At 42.0% G+C, this 24875-nt stretch overlaps 2 protein-coding genes across 2 annotated transcripts; both read left to right on the top strand.

Annotated features, from left to right (window-relative positions):
• The first annotated feature begins 14197 nt into the window (after nucleotides 1-14197).
• LOC123444899 (aldo-keto reductase family 4 member C10-like) lies at nucleotides 14198-18669 on the top strand. Its single transcript, XM_045121781.1, has 7 exons — nucleotides 14198-14531; nucleotides 14658-14708; nucleotides 15603-15679; nucleotides 15772-15859; nucleotides 16458-16733; nucleotides 16851-17099; nucleotides 18240-18669. Exons 1-7 carry the CDS (start codon nucleotides 14421-14423, stop codon nucleotides 18321-18323), a joined length of 936 nt encoding a protein of 311 aa, XP_044977716.1. The 5' UTR covers nucleotides 14198-14420; the 3' UTR covers nucleotides 18324-18669.
• Nucleotides 18670-18876: 207 nt separating this feature from the next.
• On the top strand, nucleotides 18877-20912 carry LOC123444900 (aldo-keto reductase family 4 member C10-like). Its single transcript, XM_045121782.1, has 7 exons — nucleotides 18877-19072; nucleotides 19177-19227; nucleotides 19352-19428; nucleotides 19600-19687; nucleotides 19774-20046; nucleotides 20127-20357; nucleotides 20607-20912. The coding sequence occupies exons 1-7, from the start codon at nucleotides 18956-18958 to the stop codon at nucleotides 20688-20690; spliced, it is 921 nt and encodes a 306-aa protein (XP_044977717.1). The 5' UTR covers nucleotides 18877-18955; the 3' UTR covers nucleotides 20691-20912.
• Nucleotides 20913-24875: the final 3963 nt, after the last annotated feature.

Raw genomic sequence — 24875 nt, 5'->3', positions numbered from 1 at the left:
GATATGATTAGCATAGGGATGCTTACCACTGAAACTATACTCAACTCACGTGATGATCGGACTTGGGATAGTGTAAGTGGATCATGAACCACTCAAATGACCAGAGAGATGTACTTTTTGAGTGGGAGTTTAGCATATAATTTGATTAAGTTGAACTCTAATTATCTTGAACATAGTCTAAGTCCACTTTGAATATATTTGTGTTGTAGATCATGGCTCACGCGACAGTCATCCTGAATTTTAATACGTTCCTAGAGAAAGCTAAGTTGAAAGATGATGGAAGCAACTTTGTAGACTGGGCTCGTAATCTTAAGCTAATCTTACAAGCTGGGAAGAAGGATTATGTCCTTAATGCTGCGCTAGGAGATGAACCACCCGCTACGGCTGATCAGGATGTTAAGAACGCTTGGTTAGCACGTAAGAAGGACTACTCAATAGTTCAATGTGCAGTCTTGTATGGCTTAGAACCGGGATTTCAACGTCGCTTTGAGCGTCATGGAGCATTTGAGATGTTCCAGGAGTTGGAGTTTATCTTTCAGAAGAACGCCCGGATCGAGAGGTATGAGACCTCCGATAAATTCTATGCTTGCAAGATGGAGGAAAACTCGTCTGTCAGTGAACATGTTCTCAAAATGTCTGGGTACTCAAACCGTCTAGCTGAGCTGGGGATTGAACTCCCGCAAGAAGCTATCACTGACAGAATCCTTCAATCACTACCGCCAAGCTACAAAGGCTTTGTGTTGAACTACAACATGCAAGGGATGAACAAGTCTCCCGGCGAGTTGTTTGCGATGTTGAAAGTCGCAGAGTCTGAACTCCATAAAGAGCATCAAGTGTTGATGGTGAATAAGACCACTAGTTTCAAGAGAAACGGCAAAGGCAAGAAGGGCAATTCGAAGAAGAGCGGCAAGCCTGTTGCCAATCCGCCGAAGAAACCCAAGGCTGGACCTAAGCCTGAAACGGAGTGCTACTATTGCAAGGGTATGGGTCACTAGAAGCGCAATTGCCCCAAGTATCTGGCAGATAAGAAGGCGGGCAAAGAAAAATCAGGTATATTTGATATACATGTTATTGATGTGTACTTAACCGGCTCTCGTAGTAGTGCCTGGGTATTCGATACCGGTTCTGTTGCTCATATTTGCAACTCGAAACAGGAACTGCGGAATAGACGAAGGCTGGCAAAAGATGAAGTGACGATGCGCGTAGGAAATGGTTCCAAGGTTGATGCAATCGCCGTCGGCACAGTGTCACTTCATCTACCGTCGGGATTAGTGATGAACTTAAATCATTGTTATTTAGTGCCTGCGTTGAGCATGAACATTATATCTGGATCTTGTTTATTGCGAGACGGTTACTCTTTTAAGTCAGAGAATAATGGTTGTTCTATTTCTATGAGTAACATCTTTTATGGTCATGCACCGAATGTGAGAGGATTGTTCATATTGAATCTTGATAGCGATACGCATATACATAACATTGAGACCAAAAGAGTTAGAGTAAACAATGATAGCGCCATATTTTTGTGGCACTGCCGCTTGGGTCATATTGGTGTAAAGCGCATGAAGAAACTCCATGCTGATGGACTTTTGGAGTCACTTGACTTTGATTCACTTGACACGTGCGAACCATGCCTCATGGGCAAGATGACTAAGACTCCGTTCTCCGGAACAATGGAGCATGCAAGTAACTTATTGGAAATCATACATACCGATGTGTGTGGTCCAATGAGCGTGGAGGCACGCGGCGGATATCGTTATTTTCTCACCTTCACTGACGATTTGAGTAGGTATGGTTATGTCTACTTCATGAAGCACAAGTCTGAAACATTTGAAAAGTTCAAGCAATTTCAGAGTGAAGTGGAAAATCATCGTAACAAGAAGATCAAGTTCCTACGGTCTGATCGTGGGGGTGAATATCTGAGTTTCGAGTTTGGTGATCACTTAAGAAAATGTGGAATTGTTTCACAGTTGACACCGCCTGGAACACCACAGCGTAATGGTGTGTCCGAACGTCGTAATCGTACTTTGTTAGAGATGGTGCGATCTATGATGTCTCTTACTGATTTGTCGTTATCATTTTGGGGTTATGCATTAGAAACAGCTGCATTCACTTTAAATAGGGCACCATCAAAATCCGTTGAGACGACACCATACGAACTGTGGTATGGCAAAAGGCCAAAGTTGTCGTTTCTTAAAGTTTGGGGATGTGATGCTTATGTCAAAAAGCTTCAGCCTGAAAAGCTGGAACCCAAAGCGGAAAAGTGCGTCTTCATAGGTTACCCAAAAGAGACAGTTGGGTACACCTTCTATCTCAAATCCGAGGGCAAAGTGTTTGTTGCTAAAAACGGAGCTTTTCTCGAAAAGGAGTTTCTCTCGAGAGAATTGAGTGGGAGGAAGATAGAACTTGACGAGGTTGTCGAACCTTTCATCCCTCTGGATGGTGGCGCAGGGCAAGGGGAAACCTCTGTCGTTGCGACGCCGGTTGAGGAGGAAGTTAATGATGATGATCATGAAACTCCAGTTCAAGTTTCTGTTGAACCACGCAGGTCGACGAGATCACGCGCTGCTCCAGAGTGGTACGGTAATCCCGTCTTATCAATCATGTTGTTAGACAACAATGAACCTGCAAATTATGAAGAAGCAATGGTGGGCCCAGATTCCAACAAATGGCTAGAAGCCATGAAGTCCGAGATAGGATCCATGTATGAGAACAAAGTGTGGACTTTGGAGATACTACCTGAGGGCCGCAAGGCTATTCAGAACAAATGGATCTTTAAGAAGAAGACGGACGCTGACGGTAATGTGACCGTTTATAAAGCTCGACTTGTGGCAAAGGGTTTTTCACAAGTTCCAGGAGTTGACTACGGTGAGACTTTCTCACCCGTAGCGATGCTTAAGTCCATCAGAATCATGTTAGCAATAGCTGCATTTTTCGATTATGAAATCTGGCAGATGGATGTCAAAACGGCGTTCCTTAACGGTTTCCTTAAGGAAGAGTTGTATATGATGCAACCCGAAGGTTTTGTCGATCCTAAGAATGCTAACAAGGTGTGCAAGCTCCAGCAATCCATTTATGGACTGGTGCAAGCATCTCGGAGTTGGAACAAACGCTTTGATGAGGTGATCAAAGCATTTGGGTTTATACAAGTGGTTGGAGAATCTTGTATTTACAAGAAAGTGAGTGGGAGATCTGTGGCGTTTCTAATATTATATGTGGATGACATATTACTGATTGGAAACAACGTAGAGCTTTTGGAGAGCATAAAAGGTTACTTGAATAAAAGTTTCTCTATGAAGGACCTAGGAGAAGCTGCTTACATTCTAGGCATTAAGATCTATAGGGATAGATCAAAACGCCTGATAGGACTTTCACAAAGCACATACCTTGATAAAGTTTTGAAAAGGTTCAAAATGGAACAGTCCAAGAAAGGGTTCTTGCCAGTTTTACAAGGTACAAGATTGAGTAAGACTCAGTGCCCGGCAACTGATGAAGATAGAGAGCATATGCGCTCCGTCCCCTATGCTTCAGCCATAGGTTCTATCATGTATGCGATGCTGTGCACTAGACCGGATGTTAGCCTGGCCATAAGTATGGCAGGTAGGTTCCAGAGTAATCCAGGAGTGGATCACTGGACAGCGGTCAAGAATATCCTGAAGTACCTGAAAAGGACTAAGGAGATGTTTCTCGTGTATGGAGGTGACGTAGAGCTCGCCGTAAAAGGTTACGAAGATGCAAGCTTTGACACAGATCCGGACGACTCTAAGTCGCAAACCGGATACGTATTTATTCTTAATGGGGGTGCAGTAAGCTGGTGCAGTTCCAAGCAAAGCGTCGTAGCATATTCTACATGTGAAGCGGAGTACATGGCTGCCTCGGAGGCGGCTAAGGAGGGTGTCTGGATGAAGCAGTTCATGACGGATCTTGGAGTGGTGCCAAGCGCACTGAATCCAATAACCTTGTTCTGTGACAACACTGGTGCCATTGCCTTAGCAAAGGAACCACGGTTTCACAAGAAGACCAGACACATCAAACGACGCTTCAACCTCATCCGCGACTACGTCGAGGAAGAGGACGTAAATATATGCAAAGTGCACACGGATCTGAATGTAGCAGACCCGCTGACTAAACCTCTTCCACGGCCAAAACATGATCGACACCAGAACTGTATGGGTGTTAGATTTATTACAATGTAATTCACATGGTGATGTGAGGGCTAGATTATTGACTCTAGTGCAAGTGGGAGACTGTTGGAATTATGCCCTAGAGGCAATAATAAATATAGTTATTATTATAATTCCTGTATCAAGATAATAGTTTATTATCCATGCTATAATTGTGTTGAATGAAGACTCATTTACATGTGTGGATACATAGACAAAACACCGTCCCTAGCATGCCTCTAGTTGGCTAGCCAGTTGATCGATGATAGTCAGTGTCTTCTGATTATGAACAAGGTGTTGTTGCTTGATAACTGGATCACGTCATTGGGAGAATCACGTGATGGACTAGACCCAAACTAATAGGCGTAGCATGTTGATCGTGTCATTTTGTTGCTACTGTTTTCTGCGTGTCAAGTATTTATTCCTATGATCGTGAGATCATATAACTCACTAACACCGGAGGAATGCTTTGTGTGTCTCAAACGTCGCAACGTAACTGGGTGACTATAAAGATGCTCTACAGGTATCTCCGAAGGTGTTAGTTGAGTTGGTATGGATCAAGACTGGGATTTGTCACTCCGTGTGACGGAGAGGTATCTCGGGGCCCACTCGGTAATACAACATCACACACAAGCCTTGCAAGCAATGTAACTTAGTGTAAGTTGCGGGATCTTGTATTACGGAACGAGTAAAGAGACTTGCCGGTAAACGAGATTGAAATAGGTATGCGGATATTGACGATCGAATCTCGGGCAAGTAACATACCGAAGGACAAAGGAAATGACATACGGGATTATACGAATCCTTGGCACTGAGGTTCAAACGATAAGATCTTCGTAGAATATGTAGGATCCAATATGGGCATCCAGGTCCCGCTATTGGATATTGACCGAGGAGTCTCTCGGGTCATGTCTACATAGTTCTCGAACCCGCAGGGTCTGCACACTTAAGGTTCGACGTTGTTTTATGCGTATTTGAGTTATATGGTTGGTTACCGAATGTTGTTCGGAGTCCCGGATGAGTTCATGGACGTCATGAGGGTTTCCGAAATGGTCCGGAAACGAAGATTGATATATAGGATGACCTCATTTGATTACCGGAAGGTTTTCGGAGTTACCGGGAATGTACCAGGAATGACGAATGGGTTCCGGGAGTTCACCGGGGGGGGCAACCCACCCCGGGGAAGCCCATAGGCCTTGGGGGAGACACACCAGCCCTTAGTGGGCTGGTGGGACAGCCCACAAGTGCCCTATGCGCCAAGGAGAAGAAAATCAAGAGAGAAAGGAAAAAAAAGGAGGAGGTGGGAAGGAAGGGGGACTCCCTCCCACCAAACCTAGTCCAACTCGGTTTGGGGGGAGAGTCCTCCCCCTTGGACTCGGCCGACCCCCTTGGGGCTCCTTGAGCCCCAAGGCAAGGCCCCCTCCCTCCCACCTATATATACGGAGGTTTTAGGGCTGATTTGAGACGATTTTTCCACGGCAGCCCGACCACATACCTCCACGGTTTTTCCTCTAGATCGTGTTTCTGCGGAGCTCGGGCGGAGCCCTGCTGAGACAAGGTCATCACCAACCTCCGGAGCGCCCTCACACTGCCGGAGAACTCTTCTACCTCTCCGTCTCTCTTGCTGGATCAAGAAGGCCGAGATCATCGTCGAGCTGTACGTGTGCTGAACGCGGAGGTGTCGTCCGTTCGGTACTAGATCGTGGGACTGATCGCGGGATTGTTCGCGGGGCGGATCGAGGGACGTGAGGACGTTCCACTACATCAACCGCGTTCTCTAACGCTTCTGTTGTACGGTCTACAAGGGTACGTAGATCACTCATCCCCTCTCGTAGATGGACATCACCATGATAGGTCTTCGTGCGCGTAGGAAATTTTTTGTTTCCCATGCGACGTTCCCCAACACTATTAGTCTTACATTTTGGTCGTTCCACGTTTTGGCTTTGGAGACTGCAACATAAAATAAAGAAGCTCTAGATCTTTCTTCAGCAAGGTGTATTGTTGTTGATGTTCAAAAACAGAAACGTTTGGGGAACTAGTATGTTCAAGTAGGGATGTTGGGATGGCGGTGGCATCCTTGCGGTGTAATCATGTCCTCGGGTTTCGTCATTGCAATGGCGTTTACTTCAGCCTTAGTATGGAGCATGGAAGGTAGACCAGAAGGAAGCGCAGATTGTAGTCCGTGTTGACGACATCTCGAAGATGCTCGATTTTCTAGGATTGCAGCTTACGGTTGTGTGGTACTGTTTCTTCCTACGATGTTTTAGTCGAATGGTGGTGGCAGATCTGGAGTTCGATGACGTGTCCGGGGTGTTGCCTGGTCCAGATTCTTTCAACACCAATGGATTCGTCTTTGTTGAGCCACCTTGGAATCCTACAAAGCTACATATTTGCGATGGAGTCGCGCTGAGCTCGAATGATGAGGCCATCTATCATAATTCGTTGGTAGCTGGTACGATGGTACCGGAGACAGGTGACGAGTATTGGCATCAAGCTCACAGGATTCTAGAGTCTTGATTGTAATTTTACTTCTAGGCATGTCTTTTAAGTGTTATGTTAGTGTATATGCTTACATTTATTATATGAACTAAAGCATTGGGTGCACTTTGATGCCTCGCTAGTTAAAAAAACAATCACACTAGTTCAAAATACAAGGTGTATTACCTTTTTTTGAAAAGTCAAAGCTTTCAAATTTGTTGAAAAATATCAAAATCCATAATATGAAATCAGTATTCTAGGTTCATCATGAAATAAATTTGCAAACTTATTTTATTTAATATTGTGAATGTTCATGTTTTTTGTGAACTTGGTCAAAGTTAAAATTTGACTTTCCAAAAACTAATACCCCTTATGTTTTGGAACTGATGTAATATTTAGTTTGACGGATGTGGGAGATGATAGTGTGTGTTTTATTTTATTTATAATACGGTGATTTGGTGGGCCTTTCGTGTTGTAATTATGTGTTATCTGCTAACCGACCTATATTTATGTGGATAATTTTTTATGTCGGTGATTGCAAATACTATATTGATGCTACAATATTAGATGATGACGATTCTTTTTTCTACTTGGTGGGAGGGTGAGTAGAATTGATATATTTTGTAGGCCGATTGCTCCTGATTGATTTGAAAATTCATTAGCCCAGTCACAATTGTAAACTAAATCCAAATTGAATACCTCAATTGATTAGAAGGGGTTCAAAATTAGGAAATATAAATATAATGAATTAAAATAATTGAATGGGAGGGTTTAAGAAATTGTTGACCCGGTCAAAATTGGATGATCCAATTCTAAATTGAATACCTCAACTAGTTGTGAAACCTTAAAATTTGGAAGCATAGTGTTAGTATAAACGAATTGATTGGGAGAGCTTTGAGAAATTATTGATCTAATTAAAATTGGATGACCCAATTCTAATTGAAGACCTCAATTGTGTGTGGTTTCTTTAAAATCTAGGTAGTTTGGTATTATAGAGGATGACACGTATTACTCGCAAAAAAAAACTTTATCAATTTTGCACAACAGTTAAAGGTTGTGCCATATTTTTATTTAGAGCAACGAAATAACAACTGATATAAATATCAATAGGAATCACATGATTAACATTTTTTCAAATGCTTGCTTAACATTTTTACCAGGTTAGCATTTTTCAAAAAATATATCCTTTTAGTTAATTTTCATACTACATTTATACATCAAGAATATTTCTCAAATACACGTTAAACATTTTTTCAAATACTCATTTTAACATTTTTCTAATACATGGTCAAAACATTCTATACACATTTTCAACATTTTTCAAATGTGTTTTAAACATGTTTCAAAATACAAGATTAGCGTTGTTTTAATACCTCGTCAACATTTTTTCTATACACATTCTCAACATTTTATAAATACAAGATTAACATATTTTAATACAGGGTCTACATTTTTCTATGCACATGTAACACTTCTTATAAAATGCTTGATTAAGATTTCTCCGAACCTAATATTATCATACTTTAACATATGTTCAACATTTCTTCTATACAGAGTTAACATTTCCCAAATGCTTGATTAACATTTCTGAATAATTATTCAATATTTTAAATAGTACTGATTAATATTTTTATATACATGATTTTTTTTCTATACACGTTAAACATCTTTGCGATTTCTTGTTCAACAATTTTTAAATGTTTTTGTAGAGTTATAAAAATATAAACATAAAGGAAAATAGAAAATAAAAAATACGAAAGAAGATTGCGGCCTGACTTTCTCTTGGTCCGGCTCATCTCAGTCTTCCTTCAGCGAGGGTTCCTCCTGTCTCGCTTAAGGCCAGATATAGGAAAATCCTATTTGATGCGCGTCAAAATATCGGTCCATCGCACAGTCACCCTTGAAGCGAGCGAATTGGCCTGCCCACTCACGCAATTGGTTTTAGGAACATTCTAGACTTTCCCAGCCATTTGTTTTTCGGTTTTAGAAAGTTTCTAGAAGATTCCCTGATCCTGTTTACTTTTTATTCATTTTCTTTTTTCTTTATTCATTTTTATTTTTTTCCTTCTATTTCTATTTAAAAAATGTTCTGGAATTTTTAAAAGTTTCGGAATTAAAAAAATGCCCCAGAATTTTTAAAAAATGTTCTAGAATCTGAAAAATGTCCATGAATTTGAAAAAAAAATTCGAATTTTTACAAAATATTTCGTATTTTTAGACAAATGTGCAAAATTTGAATAATTGTTCTGTAATTTTAGGTCTTTCCAGAATTTCAAGAAATGTTCGGGAATTTGAAAAAGTGTTCTGGAATTTGAAACAAATTGAAAAACCATTATTAGGGTTTTTCAAACAAAAAAAATAAACTGGACCGGCCCAGTTGGGGGCGAGCCGAAGATGGTCTGGACCAGTCGGGGCCGCCACACAGTTTGACGCGCGAATCCTCGTAAAACTTTATTTGACGCTTTATGCGTCAAATAGTAGGAAAATGCACAGGGGCGAGATCAATTGGGGCGACCTATCTCCCTCTGCAGGCATTTTCGTTTTTTTGCTTTTTTTGTTCTTTTTCTGTTTCATGTTTACCGCTTTTTTCCTTTTCGGTTTTCTGTTTCTGTTTCATTTTTTTCTATGTTTACTTTTGTAAACTAAGTTCATGTTTGAAAATTGTTTTTTGAATTCAGAAAATAATGTTGCTTTATGAAAATGTTCTAAATTTCAAATAAATGCAGTTTTTTATAAACATTCATAACTTAAAAAAATGTAGGAATTTTACAAAATGTTCGCGATTTTAGAAAAATCTTCCTTTTTTTAAAATATTATTGGGGCTTTTCTCTTTTTTTTCATTTCTTTCATTTGTAACAAGTTTTCCCTTTTTTCAGAAATGTTTCTTTTAAAAATTGTTCTCGTATTAAAAAATTGCAGGTATTTTCAAAGAATGTTATTATCAAAGTTTTTAAAAAATGTTCCTGTTTTACCAAAAATGTTTCTCTTTTATAATCTTTGTTCACAAATTTAAAAAAATCCAAATTTTGTTTACCAATTCTAAAAAGTTCGTAAAATTTAAAAAAGGTTCTTTATTTTCTAAATATGTTTCCCTGTTCAATAGATGTATGTAAGTTCAAAAAGTGTTTGTGCTTCAAAAAGTGTACATAAGTTGAATAATTGTTTCCTCTTCAAAATTTCATTACAAATTTCAGAAAATGTTCCTTTTTTTCATAAATTGGTTAGAATTTTCAAAAAATGTTCTTGTTTCCACATTTTTATAAAAAAGTATTACTGTTATATAAATTTTCTGTTTTTTAAAATTTGTTCAAAATTTGAAAACTTGTTCCAATTTTGTTCACCAATTCTAAAAATGTCCATGATTTGAAAATGTTTGGGAATTTTAAAAATTGTTCTTCTTTTTCTCAAAAATGTTTGCCTTTTCAAAAAGTGTAGTTCATTTCCAAAAATGACCATGTTTCAAAAAGTGTACATAAGTTGAAAAAACGAACCCGCTTCAAAAATTCTTTATAAATTTCAAAGATGTTCTTATTTTCATAAATTGGTCGATACTTTAAGAAATATGCTTGTTTTCACACTTTTATGAAAAATGTTCCTATTTTACGTAAAAAGTTTCTCTTTTTTAGAATTTTGTTAAGAAATTGAAAAGTTGACCAATATTTGTTCTCCAATTCAAAAAATGTTAAGGAATTTAAAAAACTGTTCTTCATTTTCTAAAATATATTTACATTTTCAAAAAATGTACGTCAGTTCAAAAAATGTACATAAGTTGAAAAACTATTCCCGCTTCAAAAATTGTTTACATATTTCAAAAAATGTTACTTTTTTCATAAAATGTTCAAAAAAATTTAAAAATCTTCTTGTTTTCATACTTTTATAAAGAATGTTCTTGTTTTACATAAAATGTTTTGCTTTTTAAAATTTGCGTTCACCAATTGAAAAGTTGTTCAAATTTGTTCACCAATTCAAAAAATGATCATGATTTTTTGAAAATTTTGTTCACCAATTGAAAAGTTGTTCAAATTTTGTTCACCAATTCAAATTTTTTTTTCAAATTTAGAAAATGTTCTTCATTTTTCAAAGTATGTTTACCTTTTCAAAAAATGGACAGAAGTTCCAAAATGTTCATGTTTCAAAAAGTATACATAAGTTGAAAAAATGTTTCCGCTTCAAAAATTGTTTACAAATATTTAAAAATGGAATTTGAAAAAATGTTGTATGCTTTAGAATGGTCCTGTTTTCAAATTTCTTGTGTTTTTGGAAATTCTTCGGAAATTAATAAAAAAATCCATTTATATATTTTGGCTATAAATACAACAACTGATTACGTTTTAGAAACTCGAAAAAATTAAAACATAAAACCTTTTAGGAAAAGGAGAAAGAGAAACAAAAAAGAAAATAAAAAATAAGACAAAAAAGGAAAACAGAAAATAAACAAATAAAAAGAGAAAGAACGAGTTGGTTACCTGGGCCAGCCCAGTCGCCTTGCTAGCGGCAGCGGGCCAGCGGCTTGCCTGTGCAAAGGTAAGCAAGGCGACTGGGCTGACCCAGGTTACCTATTGGATGCAGAATAGGAGGTCCCCAACTCCTTGCCGCAACGCGCGGTGAATAGGAGGCCCCCAGATATAGGGGCGCCCATAGTGGCGTGGCTCACCTGTTACCAGGTTCTTGGAGAAATTGAATGGGTTTGCCTCGAGCCCTGCTCCTTCTCGAGACCACCGACAGTGTTTTCGGGCACACTTGAATTACATCGAAATCATTAGTTAAGTGACATCCCCTACAAAGGTCACTTGTTAACTGGAGAGTTTTTCCTTTGTTAATAGGTTTCAACAAAAAAATCAAGAAAAAACCTGAAACCAGAAACATATTTTGCCCATTCCAGAAGCACAAATTCGTGCCTCAACGAGATGCAAGTCTGTGCTTCTCGTGAAAGAAAAGAAAGCTCACGAAAAATCTCGTTTTTTCCATTCCTGGGAAGCACATCGCAGAAGCCAAAAGTGTGTGATTTTTTTTCATTTTCCGGGAAGCATAACTCACGGAAGCAAACATATGCCTTTGTTTCTCGTGGAACAAAAAAAGCATGATTTTTCCCTTGTCATGAAGCACAACTACAGTTCTTGCGCAAATAAATTTGTACCTTCACAAGAAACAAATATGTGCTTCTCGCGGAGACAAAAGAAGTCATGATTAGCAAATCTATGTTTTTCATGAAAGCAAAAATATTCCCGATTTTCTCCCTTTTGTGCTTCGCGCGGAAGTAAATCAAGGTGTTTCACGCCAGAACCGTTAATCTTACTTATCAACTCTCCAGTCGAGTAGCGAAATAAGGACACCTAACCTTGAACAAGGTTTTCTTTTTTTCTTTTGCCTTTTTAGGCTCTCTTTTTTCTGGATTTTATTAAAAAAATAGTATCATTTTTTCAAATTCGTGAACTTTTTTAAACACGCGAGCCTTTTTTATTTTGCAAACAATTTTTGAATTCATGAAACTATTTTCCAAATTTTTGAACATTGTTTTGAAATCCATGAACAATTATTGAATTAAAAAAACCATGGGCATTTTCCAAAACTAGCAAACACGTTTGGGACTGTGAACCTTTTCTTAAATTTATTAACATTTTTGAATTTGTGGACATTTTTTAATCCATGGACCTTTTTATAAAATTCATGAACTTTTTTCGAATTCGATATTTCTTAATACCATTGTGAACATTTTGTACAAGCTTGTGAACATTTTTTTGGAAGTCGCATTTTGAAACTCATGACCATTTTTTAAATTTATGAACTTTTTGGGAATTCATGAACTTTTTTGAATTGGCAAACACATTTTTGAAATTCATAAATATTCTTCAAACTCATGAATTTTTTTGAAAAACCATTTAAAATTGAATTCATGAACAATGTTTCCCGAAAAAACAGAACTTGTTTTGAAATTTGGAACTTTTTTGTAATATGAATAAAGAAGAAACGGAAAAATGCAGCAAAATAAAATGTAGAAAACATGGGTGTCCCGGCCCACACATAGGTTGGCCGAAAACGCGTGGGGTGTGCGTTTCCTTGCAATAACTCTACCTTTTAGACCCTGTTCGGCAATCCACCAACTATCAAAAATCTGAGCATTTGCGGAATGAGGAAACGTGTGCTCCAGGATTTTTAACTGTAGCTCTGCCTGCTCCAAGAGCGCAGTTGTGGAGTGGAGGGTCCTCGAAGAGAGCCTTAGAGCCTGTTTGGGACTGCTCTATTTTAGAAAATTCTACCCCGCTCTAAAAAACGTTAGTCAAACGGGGTATCTCCATGATATGCCGCTCCGCAAAAAAAAATCTTGGGTCCAACTCTTTGTTTTTTTTTTTGTGAAGCTCTCTAGAGGTGCTTCATAAAATTGTAGAAGCCGAAGTTGGAAGAAAATTACCCACTACTGTCACCAATAAGTGGGTACCCCTTCGTTTCTCACCTCTCATTCAATCAAATAGATCCTTTTATAAAATTTTCCATTCGTGAAGCTGAAGCTAGATGAAAGTCAAACATTTTTTTTGAAATTGTTGCAACTCCTGCATAAACTGCTCCAAAATAGATTTAATGAAGCGAAACTGGGTTTGATGGAGCAGAACGGTCTCAAATAGGCTTAGTTAACGGTTTCTCGAAACAAAACAAGAAAAAACTACTCCCTCCGTTCCTAAATATAAGACTTTTTAAAGATTGTACTATAAACTACATACATATGTACATAGACATATTTTAGAGTATAGATTCACTCATTTTGCTTCGTATGTAGTCTTTTAGTGAAATACCTAAAAAAATCTTATATTTTGAAACGGAGGGAGTACGTAGTTAACGCGTCACTGCTCACGATTCAGACGCCTATACGGCTGATTCTTAAAAAAAAAAAAACATATGGCTATACGCAGAATAACGCGAGTCTGTCTCAGCTAGCTAGGCTAGCGAAGTGCAGCACTCCTACCACAGTGCAGCAGGATGGACGTACGTGGACGTGGTCTGGCGCTAGCCTCGCGTCGGTCTGCCTGCCTGCCGTCGTGGATGTCGACACCACCGGCCGCTGTTCGGCCCGGCCGGCCGGCCTGGAGAAGAAAGATGGTACGAGCCGGTCGAATCCGGCAAAGCAAATCAAAGCGGCACACGCGACAGAGATGGAGCAGGTAAACCTTGTGTCTCATCGGGACCCGGCCCCGGCCGGCCGGTGTCATACATATATACTACGTCTGTATCATAATATATGACGTTTTATCGGGACCCGGGCCCGATCAGCCTGTGTCATACATATATATATATATAATATTACCGTTGTATCATAATATATGATGTTTTAGCCGCTTATAAATGAACTGCATATAGTACAGTAGTAGTACGAGACACGACTGCACGTCTGCACCCAGGTCATAACAAAAATGCAGGACTGCAGCAAGTTCCCGATATTATATGAACACACAAGACAAACAGTGCGTGTGAGACAACGGGCAACAAAACAGAGGCATGTGAACGTCCCCTCCAAAAAAAAAAAACAATCATAAGCATGTGAACGTGCGACTGTGAGAAAGCTCTGTTCCACAACCGCGGCTGGTTCATCCCGCCACTCGGCAGCACCAACCTCATACTCATACTCGACGACCGCCACCACCACCAAGCACCGGGACAGCCGTGCCGACGGCACCCGCTGCCTATAAAGCGCCGCGCACCAACATCCCGTCCCGTTTCCGATTCGTCCCCGTCCCCTTCCTTCCAGCGCCGTCTCCGAGACCGTGGCTGTGCGTGCGCCCGTGAGCGGGGATGGCGACGCACTTCGTGCTCAACACCGGCGCCAAGATCCCCTCCGTCGGGCTCGGCACATGGCAGTCCGACCCCGGCGTCGTCGGGGAGGCCGTCTACGCCGCCGTCAAGGTCCCTCCCTCTCTCTCTCACCACAAATCCCCACAATGCCCCCCCCCCCCCCCCCCCCCCCCTTTCCTCTTTCCATCCGCCCGATTCGATTTCGTCTTTGGACTAAAACAAAAATCGTGCGTGCAGGCGGGATACCGGCACATCGACTGCGCCAGAGCCTACAACAACGAGAAGGAGGTACCAAACCAACCCTACCCGGCCTCCCCCAAACCTTCCTGCACTATCTTCCCTTTGATCCTATTCCTAATATATATATATATATATATATATATATATATATATATATATATATATATATATATATATATATATATATATATATACCTGTGATTAAACTTCCTGCTTGTTTCCTGCAACCAAGAGCGCACCATCACTGACAAGACAAGAAATAACTGAATAACAGAAGCTGGAACATAATATTACGAGCATTCAGTTGTCCAACATGCTTTCGTTATGGGAATTTTGCTTTCTGGTTTCTACTCCCTCCGTTCTTAAATATAAATTTTTTTAGAGATTTTACCAGGGGACTACATACGAAGCAAAATGAATGAATCTATACTCTAAAGTATGTCTATATACATCCGTATGTAGTCTTTTAGTGGAACCTTTAAAAAGACTTATACTCCCTCCGTCCCAAAATTCTTGTCTTAGATTTGTCTAGATATGAATGTATCTAGTCACGTTTTACTATTTTAATACATGCATTTCTAGACAAACCTAAGACAAGAATTTTGGGACGGAGGGAGTATTCAAATGATGGAAATCGAGGGCCTCCCGCTTCTTCTTTTTTCAAAATAACACTAATAATTAGTGAACGGGTCTGGAAAGAGTCCATGAACATCCACCTACTTCAGATAAAAGAAAGAGGAAACAAAGAAAAACAAAACAACTGGTTTATAAAGCTCAAGTGACCAATTTGGGCAACTTTAAAGTATGTACCAGTTGGAAATGGCAATCAAAACTCATGCTTCTAGCATTTGCCCTTCTGACGCCAGTAGATTCTTTCTTGTCTCAAGTTTTCTCCATTGAACTTGTGTAACGAATAACAGAATGCGCCTTTGGATTGTCCAGGTCGGTTTGGCTCTGAAGAAACTATTTGATGAGGGTGTAGTCAAGCGCGAAGATCTGTTTATCACCTCTAAGCTATGGTAGGCCGGATTTCTGGTGATATCCATGTTGTTATATCTCTTCACTGCTTCATGTCCAACCAATTGCTGGTTTAATGGGTATGCTTTTTCAGGTGTGGTCATCATGCCCCAGAAGATGTGCCCGAGGCACTTGGGGATTCCCTCAGTGACTTGCAGCTTGAGTACTTGGATCTTTACCTTGTAAGTTGTATGGATCTTCCTGTTAAAAGTCACAGTTAAGCACGTTACTTGCTCGGTTATGGTTTGTGTATCTTCAGTGTCTCATGACCACAACTGGCATCTATTTAAAACAAGTAGCTATTTCATATATTCCGTTCATTTCTTTAGTAAAAGATAATTCTCCTCAATCGACGGTCAAATTACATTATTGTGAAATCATACATTAGCGTCCAAAGTTTGTCTATGTTACACCTTCTATAGTGCTAGTCCATTACACGGTGCTGCATAATTCTACTCCGATATTATGATGTGAAGAGTGACTGGGTCATTGAAAATGTGCTTTCGTTTTATCACTCATTGGATATGCTGGCATTTATTTCTTGCCCTGTTCGACAACTCTGGTCAGTAGTATTCAGTTAACCTTATTAAATCTATCCATTCTGGTATTGACAGACATAATATTGTGGACTTCTGCTTGCTAAGTCTATGGATACTTTTGGTGTTTATTTGCAATACTTCTATCCAACTTTTGACATAGATGATTGTTTGTTGAAAGAGTTTAGTATGTTGTTGGAGAATAATGTCAAATCAAAAACTAATAGCATGTATATTGTTGCAGATCCATTGGCCATTTAAAATCAAGAAGGGAACAAGCATTGGCAACCCTGAAAACTTCTTACCACCTGACATACCAGCTACATGGGGAGCAATGGAGAAGTTGCATGATGCTGGCAAGGCTCGTGCAATTGGTGTGAGTAACTTCTCATCGAAGAAATTGGGTGACTTGCTTGCTGTAGCTCGCGTACCTCCGGCTGTTGACCAGGTGGAGTGCCATCCTAGTTGGCAGCAATCTAAACTCCATAGCTTTTGTCAGTCGGCTGGTGTTCATCTCTCTGTAAGTCTACAATCTAACTATATTTTTCTTTCAGTCCAGTGACTTGCTAGTGGTACTTGTACCTTTATTTTTCGGAAGTGCTGCTTGTGCTTATGATTCAACATCTACATGGTGCAGGCGTACTCACCACTAGGTTCACCTGGTTCAACATGGATGAATGGTAATGTCCTCAAAGAACCAGTCGTCCTCTCAATTGCTGAGAAGCTCGGCAAAACTCCTGCACAAGTGGCGTTGCGCTGGAACATTCAGATGGGTCACAGTGTACTCCCAAAGAGTGTGAGTGAAGAACGGATAAAGCAGAACCTTGACGTTTATGACTGGTCTATTCCAGAAGACTTGCTTGCAAAGTTCTCTGAGATTAAGCAGGTGAGTTATGCAACTTTGTATGGGCATTTTTTATCTACCTTTAGCTGTGCTGTGTCTCAACCGACTTCTTTTACTAGATCAGAGCTGCTATATATAATTTGGAGAAAATTACACTGATGGTTGGTGCCCAATTTGAAATTTGTAGAATGTACTGAAGTTCTAAAACCTTACCAGAAGTGCTCTTATAGAACTTATAATTAAGTAGCATTTCTGAATTTGTAGGGTTTAAAGTTTATGCTTTTGTTTTGGGTAGCTTCAGTGCCAGGATACTCGTACGAAAACTGTAATATAATCCTTTGCTCATGCCTGCTGAAAGTGGACACACATGAGCAATAACAAGCAGCAATAATATAGTTCAAACGCATAGGAATGCAGCATTATAGTGAAAGGATGTGCAGACTCAGTAGTTATTTTATCCTATGATCGTGCCTGTTTATTGGAACACACGAGCAATAACATGCGACAACAGTGTTTGAGGAAATAACAAGCAACAATAATATAGTTCAGAGGCGTGTGATGCATTCTAGTGAAATGATGCACAGATACAGGTATATTCATTATGATACATAGGCGATGTTTGTGTTCTACTCCTTTTTATCTTTGAAAATTCTATTGCTTGTCATTTCTAGTTACAATGGTCCAATGTCACTCGCATGATATAAGAAACTGCTAATTCGTTTTGGACCGGAAGGGCTACTGTTTTATTCACTGTCAGTGGCAGGCCTAATTTTCTGTGTTTCTGACCTTACGAAACAAGGAGCACTTATCTTTTGAAGGACCAACACCTTATTACTCCCTCCTTCGTGTCAAAAATGACCTTATATTTTGGGACAGAGGGAGTACCTTTTACTCCAAAAAACACATACAGGTAGAACAGAACGACCGCCGAATTCACCGTGTAGAGGCTACTGCGTGCTGGATCGCTTAACCAGGCCAACGTTGTTTGAAACAAACAGCTTCAGGTTCCTATAGATCCATAAAGACGGATACACTTCGATAATGTCTTGAATTCTGATCCCTGACTAGCAGAACCACGATATGCAATTTATGCATTCCCAGGTTTTCCGTTCGTAGCACGCCGCCAGCGTGAGTGCAGCAGTTATTTCTGATGACTTGCCATCTCTTTGTTGTGATCTTCAGGGTAGGCTGCTCATGGGCAACTTCATCGTCAACAAAGACAGCGTTTACAAGACCCACGACGAGCTGTGGGACGGCGAAATCTAGGACTGCTCCCGGTCGTGGCCGGTTCCGCCGCCCCAGACCAGAGAGCAGGGCGCCCTGCTAGCGTCAGTCACTTGTTATGTATCGCCGACCAACCTACGCGCTTAAGGAATGTAATACTAGAATGATTCAGCGCCCCCTGGGGCTGGGGGTCTGGGGGCTCTTGGGTGGACTGCTGCATGGATCGCTCGTGCAGTGATGTAATTTCTGCTAGTACTGTCTTGCCGATGGAGGCATGAATTTATCCTGTAGCTCTTCCAGCCACTGGTTTTTTTTTTTTTTTGTTTCTTCTGTACGGAACGGATCGTCCATCACATGCTAATAAAAATGGGGCCTTTTCGTTTGTTTACAAGTTTATTATTATTATTGCCTTTCCTTGCCGGACATTTTTTTTTTCCTTGGAATGTCGCCGGAGAAGACGCGAAAGGAATTTACTCTGTCCTTCGGGATGTCTGACGAGCGGGTCCCGCGGCCGCATTTCCTCGGGGTTTGCACCGGATGAGTGGGGCGATCTAGACCGGTCAAAGATGACGAGTATATCATCTGGCCACTCGGCTTGAGACGGTCTTTGCCCCGCTCCCCCCGCGCCGCGGCGGAGACAACACAACAGTGTCGACCAGCCGGATCGCCGGAGGATGGCCGGCGCCGCCCATTTCACGCTCAACACCGGCGCCCGCGTCCCCTCCGTGGGCCTCGGCACCTACAAGGCCGCCCCGGGGGTCATCGCCGACGTGCTCGGCGCCGCCGTCAAGGTACCAGGCAGCCCAGCCCTCCCTCTCCATCCGCTCTTTCCCCAATTCAAACCTGTGCGTGCTGTTCCGACTTGTAAGTTTGCTTGCTACGGCAATGGCGGCAGGCAGGGTACCGGCACATCGACTGCGCGCCGCTGTACAACAACGAGAAGGAGGTTGGTTACTTACTTTGTTTAGTTAACCCTGTAAAGCACACACCACCACCGCATCTGCAAGGAGTACACATCCTTGATTCACCAAAGAGACTACGAGGAGTAACTCGGCGTGTTCCTATACTAGATTGGTGTTGCTCTGAAGACGCTCTTCCACGATGGCGTGGTCAGGCGAGAGGACCTCTTCATCACTTCCAAAATATGGTAATACTTGTCTTTGTCTGCAGGACCAGCAATTTTGGTTCCAACTAGCCATCTCACTTCCTATAGTGACAGCCAGAGAATCAAAACTCTGCGCTTCTTTCTCCATTCAAAGAAGTCAAGAACCCTGCACTTGTTCTGCATTTTGAAGAAAACTCTGTGTTGCCCCTGTAGGTGCAGCGATCTCGCACCGGAAGACGTTCCGCTCGCAATCGACAGCACTTTGAAAGATCTGCAGCTGGATTATCTGGATCTATACCTGGTAAGTTGGTCACATTCATCATGATCGAAAGATTGCCATGCCTCTGCTGCAGACAACTGACTATTCTCTTCTGTATGTCTCTGTAGATCCATTGGCCATTCCAGGTCAAGAAAGGCACCGAGATTAGCCCAGAGAACTTTATGCAACCTGACATACCCAAGACCTGGCAAGCGATGGAGCAGCTGTATGATTCAGGCAAGGCTCGCGCAATCGGCGTGAGCAATTTTTCCTCCAAGAAGCTTGGTGATCTGCTTGGCGTTGCCCGTGTCCCTCCAGCCGTTGATCAGGTCGAGTGCCACCTTGGCTGGCAACAGGCGAAGCTGAGAGCGTTTTGCCACTCCAATGGGGTTCATCTGTCGGTAAGTCTGCATCATGTGTCTTTTGACCTCACCTAGCTAGTGACACTGGAGTGTTGTCCTCATATGCTTCTGGTATACAGGCCTATGCGCCCTTGGGAAGGATGAAAGACGTCGCGAGTAACCCGGTGGTGACGTCAATAGCCGAGAGCTTGGGAAAAACCTCAGCGCAGATTGCCCTGCGCTGGGGTCTTCAACAGGGTCAGAGTGTACTTCCCAAGAGTGCTAATGAGTCGAGGTTGAAGGAGAACATTGATCTCTTTGACTGGTCCATTCCTGAAGAACTGTGTGCCAAGCTTTCTGAAATCAAACAGGCAAGTGTCGAACATCGCATTTGTTTGTCTGGGCCTCCGAGGTGCAGAAAATGTTAAGATTGCTTGCCACAATGCTGGCATTTGCAAATGTGTATATACGAAACTTCATAAACATAGAACTATTCTGGTTAACTCATACAAGTAGTCTAAACAAGCTTGCTGTAGTATACGCCTGATTGTGTTTGTTATACACATTCTAGAATTGTTACTGATACAAGTATGTCTTGTTCAATGCTCATGTTGAAACAGGTTAAGCAAATCAGAGGGGATTCGTTTGTGCACCCTCAGAGCATTTACAAAACCTACGAAGAGCTCTTCGACGGAGAAATTTGAAAGGAGACATCAAAATCTGGATGCACCATTGGAGTGCTGGGAACTGATAATAGCAACCAGCAGAGGAACAAATTTAACATTGCTTTCAGCATGCAGGACCATATTATGCTTTTGCTCTATCTTACTCCCTCCGATCCATAATAAGTGGCATGGTTTTAGTAAGATACACAAGTAAGAAATTATGAGGATACATCAAAGGCTAATAAAAATAATTTCCTCCAATGGCTTGGCACGGTACTAGAATGCAAATATGTGTTTATAGTTGCATCTTCCCCTTCACCTCCAAAAGAAGAAGAAAAACATAACAGGGGGTGGTGCCCTGGTGCATCTGACTACTTTCCAAGCATGACTCCTATGCAATAACACTCACTTCACATCTATAACATGCAACAGATTCAGCTTTCAACTATGCAGGAGCCAAGATACCCACAAAGGAGCTCCCATGGTACGGACCGGAAGTACAGAGGAGACGCTTACGGCTTCGCTAAAATCTCACCATGCTTCTTGAAATTCCCTCCTGAATCTGTTGAGACGACCTTTCAGATTACGTTCTCTGAAGCTGGCATGAATCAAGGTTACTGCAGGGTAGAAACTTAACTCGTCAGGGCAATAGTGTTTCTACCCAAACGTTCTTAAACTCTAATTAGATGGCCTTACCGAGTAGACCAACGTAGAGTGCCCACGGAACTATCAGGAGATTCAGGAGGTCCACCAGAAAAAACCAGCTAACCGCAAACATATACACAGTTCATTTCTGGTTCTGTTGCAACTAAAAATTTCCACAACTAAGGTAAAAGTGGCATCATATGGGGCCATGTGTTCTACCAACCTTCAGAAAGGAACAGGGCAAAGACCCACATGGACAGAGGTCGGCCACAAATATGAGTTGATCCTTTTATACTTGGTCGGCCATGAAGGACAGAACCCCATTGGCAGCAATTTAAACAAAGCCTTCCAAGAAACCAAGTAAAGGAATAATAATAAAAACCAGGTAATAGTATAATCACTTCATGTATGGTCTCATCTTGGCAGCTAAATCCGGTGAAATTTTTCTGACAATGGTTATAACTTTGTAAGTGGAAGTAACTGCAAAACTGCAATAGCAAACATCAGAAGTAATCAGTAACAGACATCCTGACATAAGTATCGATTATACCACTATTTCTCTAGCATGTAAAGAACACACCATGAAGAGAAATAAATGAATAATTTCGAATAGAGCAACAGAAGTGACAACAATTGGGAGCTACAAGAGATACTTCATCTGGAATATAAGAGATAATTGAGAATGTTTGAACACACCTGTCACTGAAAAATGCAACGCTGAGGCCAGATGCAAAAGCTGTAAGTATAGCAACTGGTTTCTGAAGGAAGCTCATCCCTGCATATTGCATACACAAGAGAACAGAAATGTGAAACACAGAACTTATTGTGACTGATAGAAGACAAAAACACCTGCACTGCACGCACAGAGGTCTCTTTGCGTACCTATCAATATGATCAAGATGAAGTAGTTGGTCCCATAGCTGCAAAACATCAAAACAGTTGGAGAGGAACCTTAACAAAAGAGATTTTTGGAGAACAGCAGAAGTATATTTACCAACTGCTACGGATTAAACTAAATGGCAATCCCCAAGTTCCATTCATGAATCATACTGCTCACCACAGTAGTTATTAAGACCCTCCCATGGTTGCTCTTCGGCTGTCCTTCGCGTGATCTCCGTACTATGGCTGTGCATGCTTAAGACTCTTTCATGGTTGCCATTGTGCCGCGACGAGCTTTGGGCTTTTGGTATTGTCTCGGTTCACCATTGTTCAATCACAACGCAATGATGCCGTCCCAACCCGCTAACCATTTCGACCGCCTGTGGTAGATCTTCCAGTCAAGGTTTGTGTTAAGGTTTCACACTCGTTGATTATGGTTGATTCTTTGTTGTGCCATGAGGCTCGGTACGCACGCCGGTGCGGTGTGTTAGGTTGTTTGCAGAGTCTTGGTATTGTGGTCCCTCGACAGAACTCCACATTTACCTGTGTCTCTCGTGGTGTTGGTTTTTCTGCCTGCTAGCTAGGTCATGGTGTTGATCTTTCTATCTGTTAGCTAGGTCATGCCTTTTTCTCGGTGACAAATTTTTCTCATCTTCTGTAACCTTATTATATGTATGGTTTTCGGTCCAGTTCCACTTATAAACGGGATCAACTTGTTTAGGTTTTCGATCCGGTTTTTCTTATAAACTGTATCAATTAAAGTTTAAGGTATGACTCTTGTCTTTGACAACTTTTTGAGCAATATATTCAGGTGGGAATCCTCTTCCCGTGACTGTTCAAAAAAAAGTAGTTATTAAGCCGTGATTGGAGTAACTGTTCAGTGCCTAGACATGGGCTCCATTTAAAAAAATAAATAACGATCAACATTCCAGTTTCCAGCAACACACGAAAATCACCCTTCAGATTCGGCCTCGTTCCACGATGAACCACACCAAAGAGTTCATTGTTTCACGCTTGGGCAGCGCTAGGTGCCGGCGCGTCCACGCTAGGTTTTAGGCCGGTTGGTGCCTAGCCATCTGATTTGGACGCATTCGACCGTTGGACTAGGACTTTCTCCTCCCGTGTCTTCTTTCTTCCTCACGCTACCCACACTCACACTTTCATGGACGAGCAAAACGACGACCTCGAAGCACCATCCCATGCGCTCGCTCGTCACCGCCGGTCGTCGTCCTCACCACCGGCCGTCGTCCTCACTACCGTTTGTCGTCCTCGCCCGCAGTTGCAGCTCCCTTGTTGGATGCACGCATGCAGCAACTTTCCTCGCCGGATCCACGCATGCAACAACCCGCGGTTGCAGCTCCCTCGCTGGCGGTGGCAGCTCCGGTAGGACGCCCACAACTCTGGTAGCGCCGATCACCGGTCACAACACCCCGGCAGCCGTCATGGGTCGCAGCTCAGCCGTGATGGATGTAGCAAAATATTATGTCGGTTGTAGCAAAATGAAACATCAGCTGTAGAAAAAATCGTGACGCCATGTGCGATGTAGCAAAATGCGACACCGGTGGTAGCAAATGTCGGTGCCGCTTGTAGCAAATTTCGGTGCCAGTTAAAGCATGTAGAAAATTACGCATTCGTCCATGGACGCAACTTCGCCGGCTATGCCTGTTGCAGCTCCACTCGTCATGGAGCAGTTGAGATAGAGAGAGGGGATGCAACTCGACATGTCGTTGGTTATAGCAAAATGAAAGAACGATTGTAGCAAAAATCGCAACGCCATGTGCAATGTAGCAAAATACGATGCCGGTTGTAGCAAATTTCGATGTCTGTTGAAGCATGTAACAAATTACGCCTTCGGCCATGGACACAGAGAGGGAGATCTATAGGGGGCAAGAGGGCCGGTTGCGGCGGCGGTCGATGGTGCGGGTTGGGTGGAGGAGCTGCGATGCCGCCGTTGTGCGGGGGTGGTTGGAGCTGCGACGACGCCATGACGTGCGACGGGGGGGGAGGGGGGCTGTTCGTGGAGGAGAAAGGAAAGGGATGCACGATGGATGAAGATAGATCCCACAGTCCGCGTGCGTCCGGCACACCGATTTGGCCAGGTAGAAACGTTTCCCTTCACGCGACCCTCCGCCGCTCTGTGGAGGCGGCCGCCCTTCGGCAGCGCGTGGACTCGCAGCGTCGGGAATTCATTGCGTCGGCTCAGCCGGTGCGTGGATCCAACGTCGATGCATCACCGGAGGCGGCGCAGTCCATCTGGCGTCCGAACGCCATGGCAAACGTGTAACCCTTCGTTGACGTGTTTTTCATCTTATTGCTTAGAACGACGGTAGCATAATAAGATGATCCCTCTTAAAATTTCGAGAACGTATTCCCCTAAATATGCACCGTTGCGAAGGATCGTTGTCTCGAAGCACCACGTGATGATCGGGTGTAATAGATTCTAACATTCGCATACAACGGGTGTAAGCCAGATTTACACACGCGAAACACCTAGGTTGACTCGACGAGCTTAGCATGTACAGACATGACCTCGAATACAAGAGACCGAAAGGTCGAACATGAGTCGTATGGTTGAATACGGTCAGCATGAAGTTGCTCACCATGGTGACTAGTCCGTCTCACGTGATGATCAGACACGGGTTAGTCAACATGGATCATGTATCACTTAGATGACTAGAGGGATGTCGATTTAAGTGGGAG

The sequence above is a fragment of the Hordeum vulgare genome, chromosome 3H, assembly GCF_904849725.1.
Source record: "Hordeum vulgare subsp. vulgare chromosome 3H, MorexV3_pseudomolecules_assembly, whole genome shotgun sequence".
Classification (NCBI taxonomy): Eukaryota; Viridiplantae; Streptophyta; class Magnoliopsida; order Poales; family Poaceae; genus Hordeum; species Hordeum vulgare.
Note: the sequence above shows the minus strand (reverse complement) of the source record. Positions and strands in the feature narration are given on the sequence as shown.